Source organism: Cololabis saira, chromosome 11, assembly GCF_033807715.1.
Source record: "Cololabis saira isolate AMF1-May2022 chromosome 11, fColSai1.1, whole genome shotgun sequence".
Classification (NCBI taxonomy): Eukaryota; Metazoa; Chordata; class Actinopteri; order Beloniformes; family Belonidae; genus Cololabis; species Cololabis saira.
In genome coordinates, this window is record NC_084597.1 from 19,453,988 (window position 1) to 19,464,643 (window position 10,656).

The following is a 10,656-nucleotide window of genomic DNA, read 5'->3' on the forward strand; positions in this document are numbered from 1 at the left end:
GAGTGCCAAGAAAGGCACCTTATAAATAAAATGTATTATTATTATTATTATTTTATTATCTGCCACGTGACTTGTGATATCTTGAGGTATTGTTAGGACAAAAAATTCAATTAATAGAGGAATGACGATCATTTTTGTGTGTTCTTTCAATCATCTAACTAACAAAACACTTTTCTTGTTAAAGTGAAATTACCCCCCCAAAAAAAGAATCTACACCTGATGAACCAACTGCCACGTTGATATGTTGCTAAGGTTCTACATGAGTAAACCCACACCTTTGGATACCAAAAACAAAATAATACAATTATGAATCAGAGTGGTTATTTAACATGATATTGTGTAGTTTCTTAGATGAAATTATTTCAACATTAAAAGTATTGACTCCTTAATATCATTATCAAATCAGCCCAGACGTCATTCCAGATTTAAGAAAGAGTCACGGAGCACATGAGAGGGAACATTTTATTCATTTTTTGTTAAAGGAGACGTATTTGGCTTTGAGTCAGTAGAAATAAAAATCCCACCAAACCTGCAGACCGTCGAGTTAATGGACTGTCTGCTCTAAATACCCGTTGAACTGTAGCAGAATGTGTAAAACTGTACTTTCTCCACCTCCCTGCAGTGTTTTTACTCTGGGTTTTAAGATATTACCAAAGTTATAGTGTTAAACTTTATCTGGTGTTAGCTTTCTGTTACCATCTCCAGTGTTAACGGGTCGGTTTTGACCCGTGTTTTAAATTATCTCTAAAATACACTAAAAGCAATTATCCATCATCCAATTTGTTTCTCATCTCTTGGTTACATTGTTAGGCTTCCTTATCCATGAAAATATTGGTTTTAATATTTTTGGTATGGGACTCTGGGCCTTTTTTTGTCAGTATAGCCCTTAATTTCAATTTAAAAAACTGGTAAAATGAGCCTCAAGAGAATCATATGAATAAATAAAAGGTTGTTGTGTTACCTGGCTATTACGGAGAGGTATTAGAACACATATCTTAAATAAATTTGTTTCATTTATTTTTTCATTTTAATAGTATTAACTATAGTAACATCTATGGTGTTATGGGTAAATTTCGACCCATTTACTTCAAGGAAATTGTAAGTAAAAGGTAACAATTTCAACCAGAGCATTTTATAATTTAGTGAAAAAAAAATGTTGGATATTATTTTGTTGAAATAAAGGTTCCTGACAAAGACAAAAAGCCTTGATGCAATAAACGCATTTTTGTGGTAGTTTTATGAATTTAAAACCTAAGAACGGGTCGGTGGCGACCCTAACAACAGACAAAGGTTAAGTTATATTTAGTCTCAGATGTGCATAATTGAGAACAAAAATAAAGTTAACATCTCAGCATATCCCCATTCCTAACTACCGCACATTCCATCATTGTATCGATTTCCAGCCTGTCCACGACGCAAAACAAAATGCCACAGCATCAATAGAGCCAGAGCTGCAGGATTTTTGCGGATTCTCGAACTATGGTTTGCATTGCGCAACTTTTCAGTGGAGCAGAAAAGGGAGGAGGGAAGATGAGCTATACAGGGAAGGAGGCAGGCGGTTTCTCCAGTGACAAGGGGGCTCCGCTCCCCTCCTGCTCTATAAAAGCTGCATGGATGCCTTGACGGGTCTCTTTCCAAACTCAGAGGAACGGTGGAAGTGAGGAAAGTGTGACTCTGCAAAATCATGGCACCAGCTGGAGCGAAGAAGGTAAGCAAGATGTTGCCTCTTCACTCACTTTTGTCTGTTTCTTCTCTTGCATGGACAAAGTTTAAAGACCAGCAGCTGCATTTGAGCCTGAATTGAAATGTATGCCCACACGCCTGATGCGCGCCTCAAATTTACGCAGAACCTTCTGGAGCGCTTGGATGCGGGAGAGGTCGTTGTCGGAGACGGAGGCTTCGTCTTCGCCCTGGAGAAGAGGGGCTATGTCAAAGCAGGACCCTGGACACCCGAGGCAGCTGCAGAATACCCCGAAGCAGGTATGCTCTTTTACACCCACCCCCCATTTCTCTCTCCTTGTATAAATCCATTTTGATGGCGGACAGGGGCGTCAATTGGGTATGGCAAGGTATGGCAGCCGCCACACCTTGGCTTCAAGGGAAAATGTAAATGTTTGTTTTTTAAATACATTTATGGAATTTATGGAATTGGAATTACTCTGTGTCCATTTGTATTGATTATTCTATTACTATAGAACAACTACAAATGCAAATCAGAACAACATGATCGATTTCACTAGTTATTATACACTGCAAAAACTCAAAATCTTAACAAGAATATTTGTCTTATTTCTAGTTAAAATGTCTAATTTCTAGTCAAAAAAAATCTCATTACATTTAAGACAAGACTCAAAAACAACCATTTTCACCTGTTTCAAGTAGATTTTCACTTAAAATAAGTAGAAAAATCTGCCAGTGGAACAAGATTTTTTTGCTTGTAATGAGAAGATAAATCTTGTTCCACTGGCAGATTTTTCTACTTATTTCAAGTGAAAATTTACTTGAAACAGGTGAAAATTGTCAAATGACAAGTTATTTTTCTGGTGATGAATCTTGTTTTAAGTGTAATGAGATTTTTTGACTAAAAATTAGAAATTTTAACTAGAAATAAAACAAATATTCCTGGTAAGATTTTGAGTTTTTGCAGTGAGTGAGACTGCATTTGAAAAAGTTCCAATTTTCTTGACCACACAGATAAGCTCCATAGCAGACTTCTGTGATGAGTATTTGCTGGGCATGTTGATTGATACTCTAGTAGAATTATGTGACTCGTAACCTTGCCATACCTTAGCTTCGACTGAATTGACGCCACTGATGGCGGATCAGATCATGAAAAGAGCGTCTCCTTGTTGCAGTGCGACAGCTGCACAGGGAGTTCCTGAGGGCTGGCGCAAATGTCATGCAGACATTCACTTTCTATGCAAGCGACGACAAACTGGAGAACAGAGGCAACACTCAGCGCTTCACTGTGAGTATTGCCAGGAGCTCTATCCAGCGTTACGCACACGGGACATCCAAGCCCACTCCCCACGCTGCAAGTTCAGCCTCAAGAGATATGGTTAAATACATAAAAACACATTGCAAATGCTCCAAAGTAATGGATACATCCCACAAGGACATCAATTAAGATTAAAAACAGTAACTTATTGTAAGTGCACTGAAAGGCACCTATAGATAAAATGTTTTATTATTATTATTATTATTATTTGCAGTTTCTCACTAAAGATATTGCACATTCCTAAGATAAACTACAGTGAAAACTACACATAAGCTACTACAAATAATGCACACAACGCCTAGAGACACTACAGCAAACATCAAGAAAAAAAGTGCATTCAGCAAATAACAGCTGCTTACAATCATAATAAACATCCCTGAGAAATAAACTGTGAATAAATAAAAATTAAAGTGCATCCCGTGGTGCACATTCTGCACATGTATCATGTCCAAGCAGCACTGAGGGTAAAATGCATCTTTAATGTATTCAGTGCATATCAGCCGTTTGCAACCAAAAAACTAAATCATTAAAAAAAAAAAACACAAAAGTTTGTGTTAAAGTGTTAAAATGATTTGCCATTTCATCTCTGGAGGGAGGTGTGTAGTTGGCATTCAGGGCCCTGGTCATCTCCCTGCAAAGAAAGATGAACATAACAGTAACTTAAGGGGAGATATAATGTTAAACCTTTTAGTTTGGTTGAGAGCTCAAATGTGGGTGTTGAGTTAACCACTAAACCAAAACTGTGAAATAACAGCCTGCCGGTCCAAGTCCAGTTTTTGGCATATCCACACTGAACAGTAAAAAAACATTTTTCCCAGTTTGATTCACAGTAGACACAGAGATGGTTTTAAAAGTGATTGCAGTCAGATTTGCACGGGTGCATTTCGATTCGATTGCTGTGGCTGCTCAAATGCAACTATAAACAGTGTTTTGTATCATTTGGAACATGACGACATGACATAAACAACAAACTTGTCTACCAAGGTGGTGGAAATGAAGTGGTCATTTCTTAATTCACCAGCTAAAAGAAATGGGAGGATTTGTTGCCAATGTTTGCTGGCAGCCCCACCGGCTCCAACGAGATGAGCCACGGTGGATCTTTACAGGGTCCTTCCAAGTCAGCTGGGAGCATATCAGGCTGTGATACTGGTATCAGCAGCCTGATAAACCGCCAGGAACCATCTAGTCTAGTCCTCGTTTCAGCTCTGGTAGCACTTGTTTCCGATAGTTGGGGAGCAAAGTTGAAATGAGGACGAAGTAATATTAATTAGCATCAAACGTTGGCATAAGTTAAGTTAAAATGCCAAATGGCGAACTATAACATTTGCAACGTGCCGCTACGCGGTGCGAGGAAAACCGAGGCTTCAAAACCAAACTTCTTAAAACCTATGGCTGACATCACAGGGGAGTTGTCCAGTTCAGGACCCTGCTCATTTAAACTCAGTTTGCTGCCTGAAATAAAGTAATATGCAAATCTGTCAAAGTTGCACCTACACAAAACCCACCATAACAGTAGCAAAGGCAGTTTAGGCCTCTCCAACGTGGTTCTGTGTGCGGACGACCATAATGTCTGTGATTTTGTTTTCGTATGTCTGTAATTCGATGTTGACTTGTTTAGTGGTTTTTGTCTTCTTGATTTGTGACGTTTGTGGCATTTAACCATTTCAATAAGGGATTAAGGGATAAAAAAAGAGAAGCTTTGCAAGTTTGTAAAAATGGGATTTGAGCTTTTCTTTTGCAAACTTGTAGGATTAGGAAGTCACAAAGTTTGATCCTTTGTTTACAAATTTGCAAAGTTTACAGAGCCCTAATCTCTGTGCATTTTTAATGAGTTCTGAGTTTTTCATGTAGCTTTAGTCCACTCCTGTCATTTTTCCTTTTTTTTCAGGTTTATTTTGCTGACTTAACTTGAATTTAAACTTTAGATTCACAAATCTAGGTTGTGTTAAAGTGTAACAGATGAATTCACTGCTGTTTCTACACTCAAAAGGTTTGAACTACCTAAACACAATGTACTTTAGTCTACTTTTCCTCTGCATGACTGCAGCTGCCGTTAACTATGAACTGGAGCCTTAAAAGCTGTTGAAAAAGTTGAACCTTTTTTTTTTTTTTCACTTTTTCTGGTGCAGGGGCAGCAGATAAACGAGGCCGCTTGTGACCTGGCCAGGGAGGTGGCCAATGAGGGCGATGCTATGGTGGCGGGAGGGGTGTCGCAGACGCCCTCTTACCTCAGCTGCAAGAGTGAGAATGACGTCAAGGCCATCTTCAAGAAGCAAATAGACGTCTTTATCAAGAAGGATGTGGACTTCTTGATTGCTGAGGTATGTAGTAATAAGATTCAAAAAATTAACAGACTAAATATCTGACATACATGTACAGAACTCCTCACACCGTGGCTGAGAAGCAGTAGTGGGTCATTTCTTCTTCATGTCAGGTCATTGTACTGACGGCATCATTTCAACATATTTTGGAAGGACTCTTCCTCCACGCTAGTAAAATCCAATAAAACTGCCCTGACCTGAAAGATGCTGTTTAAAAACTATGGAGAGGTTGTAGTCGTTGAATGAATAGAGGAAGTGGTCAGACTCTGAAAGCAGCAATATTGTAAATGAACTTAAACGTTGTAACCCATTTAAATAGTTTCAACAGTTGAAAGATGTCAGTGTGTAAAAAGTGTGTATCCAGTCCGTCCTCTATCGCTGTCACCGCTCTGTTTACGGTCTCCTCCAATTAATGTTATCTGAAATCCTTAGAGAGAGGGGTTCCCGTGTCAAATGTGCTTGAAATGTAATACTGCATTGTGCATTCCCACTATTCCCACTGCATCCTCATCAATCCTCCAAAGTCTTCTTATCGTAGACCATGGATAATTCATTCCTCAGGACAATCAAGGGAGAGAAAACAAAGATAAAAATAATTATTTTGTTTTGATCCTGTGTTCCATCCTTGAAAACTCTTCTGCACATCTGGATTTGCAATCTGATTGTGGCTTTGGAAAACTGGTATAGCTGCTGGTCCCTCTGGTTGTCACGGTTACACTTTGTGTAACAGCATCAGCATCCATAGTAGATGATATAATTTACAGTATATAACATGTATGGGCGCTTGCTGTCAGGCCACACTGTGCTCATCCCAAACACACGACAACGAGTCTACGTTCAGAAATCCTGGATTCTTCATCAACATCATCAGATCGTCCCCTTCTTCTTTAATTCTCTGCACAAAGCTTGTCAGTCTTCATCAAAAATAATTCAAAACTTAGATCTTTACTTGGTACCAAAAACTGGAATTCCTCAGGAATTGTTTGTGTCCAGCACATCAGGTTTAGTTTTACTGTCGTATCTTTCAGGTAAGGTTTGCTGTATTTGCAAGGTTTCGTAAACCGACCAATCCTAAACCAGCTATGGCAGTTGACCCTTTTGCCCACAAGAGGCAGCGGAAACCAGTTAATTACATCGCTATGCTGTGTCTGTGTTTGATTCCTGTTAAAGTTTGAGAAAAATGTCCCTTTCTTAAAACTGAATCCTTTGCTATCTTTATCTCACTGCTGTTTGTTGCTGAGGAGGTAATAACACATATTTTTGAGAGGGTTTGTGTTTTAATTGTTGACTTATTTCATTTGTCTTCCTGCAGTACTTTGAGCACGTGGAGGAGGCCGAGTGGGCGATTCAGGTTCTGAAGACCACCGGAAAGCCTGTGGCTGCAACTTTGTGTATCGGACCAGAGGGAGACCTGAACGGGGTCACCCCCGGAGACTGTGCTGTCAAACTTGTCAAAGCTGGTACAATAAGCTCTCATGATTTAACTACCGTATCATGTTGTTAGAGTTGTAGAAGGCCTAGGACATGACTTATCCTGACTCTGGCTCTGGAAAACTGATTGAAAACTTTGAAATGCACATCTGAAAAAGGAAAGCTATAGGATCATTACACACTCCGACCATCAAATCTCTCTGAGGGCGAGAAGCTCAGTCAAACTGGAGATCACACTGGCCATCATGTCACTTTGTTTAAGGTGTGCCGCTTTAAGATGTGAGCATCAATCAAACTGGTGTGAACTGAACGCTTAAAACCAGTTTACCGGGTTCATTAAACGGCACGTGAAAGATCCAGGCGACTGTGTTGCACCAACACCTTGAAGGCAACACATCGAACTGGAACGTCTGTAATTTCACACTTGTTCCTTTTGGGTCATGTTGGTCTACAGACCAGTCCAAACCAGTTCAGAAGAAATGATCTCCAATGACATCTTTGACACTTTGCTCTCCTATTAAATATTTAAATCGCTGGACAACTTTTTTTTATTTTTTTTATTTATTTATTAACGTACAGTGCAAACAACGACAAAAGACAACATCTGTGTGTGTGTGTGTGTGTGTGTGTGTGTGTGTGTGTGTGTGTGTGTGTGTGTGTGTGTGTGTGTGCGTGCCGTGTGTGAGTGTAAATAAGATGATGAAAATAGGTACATAAATTGAGAATATTAATTCGAGAGTAAACAAATAAATAATTATCATATAGAGTGGTGTAGCATGATATCTTATAAATATAGCATAATAAATATAGTAATATCATAATATAACATAATTTTTATAAAATATTATAACATATAACTGAATTATATCACCATACTATTATATATAACAATATAATACTATAATTTAACATCCCATTAGATTTCATAACTTAATATAATAATATGAAACAATATATCATGATAATGCCAGAAATAATTATTAGAGTTAGAATTATCGCTGGACAACTTTGATGTTGCACATTTATGGAGACCTGTTGCTTACATTATAAATCTCACACAGGATGTCGTCCTCACTTAGTTATTTCATGACGTTTTGCTTCAAGTTTTGCTGTATTCTTGCTGTGCTTTAAACTGTCTCTCAATCTCCAGCATTGTGGAGGTTGTAAAGTTGATTTTATCTGCATCGCCGGGTCAACATGGGCTGCAACAAACACGATTTCTAATATATATATATATATATATATATATATATATATATATATATATATATCCACATATATATATCCACAACGCCACCTAGCATTTGCGATTGTAATTACAAGTCAGGTTTATTTCAGTAGCAAGAGTTTTAATGTTTTTTTTTTTTCATACCCCCTTAAAACATTTTCTGTTCTGTCTTTATAGGGGCACAGATTGTGGGCATTAACTGCCACTTTGACCCAGAAACCTGTTTGAAGACTGTGAAGATGATGAAGGAGGGAGTGGAGAAGGCCGGCCTGAAGGCTCATTACATGTGTCAGCCGCTGGCCTTCCATACACCTGACTGCAACCGCCAGGGATTCATCGACCTGCCCGAGTTCCCGTTTGGTACGCATCTGAAACTCTACTTTTCATTTCTCAATGCAAATGCTGATGTGGAACATGAAATAAAGGTGTCTGCTGATCGACAGCTTTGGAGCCCAGGATCCTGAGCAGATGGGACATGCAGAAATACGCCCGGGACGCATACAACGCCGGCGTTCGCTACATTGGCGGCTGCTGCGGATTCGAACCATACCACATCCGCGCCGTGTGCGAGGAGCTGGCGGCAGAGAGGGGCTCCCTGCCGACCGGCTCTGAGAAGCATGGCAGCTGGGGTATTGGCTTGGAGATGCACACCAAGCCTTGGGTCAGAGCTCGGTAGGTCTTCCTTTATTTGCCTTTCACTTGCCCTCCAAACCCTAACCCTGCACGTAAAACTTAAAACCAGTGGCGTCAATTCAGTCGAAGCTAAGGTATGGCAAGGTTACGAGTCACAGAATTTAACTAGAGTATCAATCAACACGTCCAGCAAGTACTCATCACAGAAGTCTGCTATGGAGCTTATCTGTGTGGTCAAGAAAATTGGAATTTTTTCAAATGCAGTCTCGCTCACTGCAAAAACTCAAAATCTTACCAGGAATATTTGTCTTATTTCTAGTAAAAATGTCTAATTATAAGTCAAAAAATCTCATTACACTTAAAAACAAGAGTCATCACCAGAAAAATAACTTATTTGACCATTTTCACCTGTTTCAAGTAAATTTTCACTTGAAATAAGTAGAAAAATCTGCCAGTCGGACAAGATTTATCTTCTCATTACAAGCAAAAAAATGTTGTTCCACTGGCAGATTTTTCCACTTATTTTAAGTGAAAATCTACTTGAAACAGGTGAAAATAGTTGTTTTTGAATCTTGTCTTAAATGTAATGAGATTTTTTTTAATTAAAAATTAGACATTTTAACTAGAAATAAGACATTCTTGTTAAGATTTTGAGTTTTTGCAGTGTAGTAATACCTAGTGAAATCGATCATGTTGTTCTGATTTGCATTTGTAGTTATTCTATATGTATTAAGTAATAGATTAATCAATACAAATAGACACAGAGTAATTCCATAAATGTATTTAAAAAACAAACATTTACATTTTCCCTTGAAGCCAAGGTGTGGCGGCTGCCATACCTTGCCATACCCAATTGACGCCCATGCTTAAAACCCCAAAGACCACAAAGAAACAACAAATAATCTGTAAACAAAAGACTTTTTAGACTATATTTTTTTCTGGTAGTTCATTTTGAAAACTATTAAGGTTGATGGAGCCACAAACCCAGGAAAGTCCTTGTTTTGACAATTAAGCCACTAAAACTCTTTTAGGATATCACAAAATAAAAATGTAAATGGGTATAAATTGTGCTCTTTAATTCATCTCTCCGTGCAGGGCTCGTCGTGACTACTGGGAGAAGCTGAAGCCCGCATCTGGCCGTCCTTTCTGCCCCTCCATGGCCACACCAGACGGCTGGGGCGTCACCAAAGGCGACAACGACCTGATGCAGCAGAAGGAGGCGACCAGCCAGGATCAGCTGAAGGCCCTCTTCCAAAAGGCAGATCAAAGCCACTGAGCCCTTTAAGGTTTCTGATTAAGACCAGAAACAAAGAGGGCCCCGTTCCCTCAACTTTACCTACCAAAATATAAAGAATTACATTTTTCCTTTGTCTTTCTTAGGACCATTTTTACTGTATCAAAGGTGTCAAATGCCGACTATATTCCAAAGTACTTTCCAGACGTGCGTCTCAGCTGAATCATCATATCTCTAAAGCTTGTCAGATTACTGTATCTACTGTGAATGCAAACAATTAATGCCTTAACACTCCAAAAGTGCCTTGTCTATGAAACCGTAAAGGACAAAATAAAATTTACTTAACATCTGTGTGCGTAATTGTTTTTTTTTTTTTAGAAAGGCCTCAGAAACAATTTCAGAGGAAAACTCTAAATAAAATCCTCACAAATTACATGTGACTTATCAACAAAGCGAGATAATTTTAATTATAATACATATCAGCCTTTTTGTTTTGAATACTATCAACTTAAAGTGAAAAAATGAAATACAGCTGACTCAGATTGTGTGTTGAGAATTAAAATTGCTGTATGTAAGGTTTGCATTTTAAAATAGCAAGATATTTTTTTTAAATCAACCGATCTGACTCAATTTTAAATCTGCTGTTTTGTTAAGACACTGGCTATCAGCCTCATAAAGGGGCTGACACGATAATTTTTTTGTGTTATACTGCCCCCGTGCGGTCAGGATTGGTATTGAGACATGGTTTTAAAGCTTTGAAAGGATGCCTGCAAGTCAGCATGTTAATATGGTCTGTTATACTCCGTTTCAA

The 10,656-nt window shown here is 38.6% G+C and overlaps 1 protein-coding gene across 1 annotated transcript; it reads left to right on the top strand.

Annotated features, from left to right (window-relative positions):
* Window positions 1–1,582: 1,582 nt before the first annotated feature.
* bhmt (betaine-homocysteine methyltransferase) lies at window positions 1,583–10,194 on the top strand. Its single transcript, XM_061733332.1, has 8 exons — window positions 1,583–1,708; window positions 1,848–1,980; window positions 2,856–2,968; window positions 5,128–5,319; window positions 6,632–6,779; window positions 8,156–8,338; window positions 8,422–8,650; window positions 9,707–10,194. Exons 1-8 carry the CDS (start codon window positions 1,685–1,687, stop codon window positions 9,885–9,887), a joined length of 1,203 nt encoding a protein of 400 aa, XP_061589316.1. The 5' UTR covers window positions 1,583–1,684; the 3' UTR covers window positions 9,888–10,194.
* The last annotated feature ends 462 nt before the right edge of the window (window positions 10,195–10,656 follow it).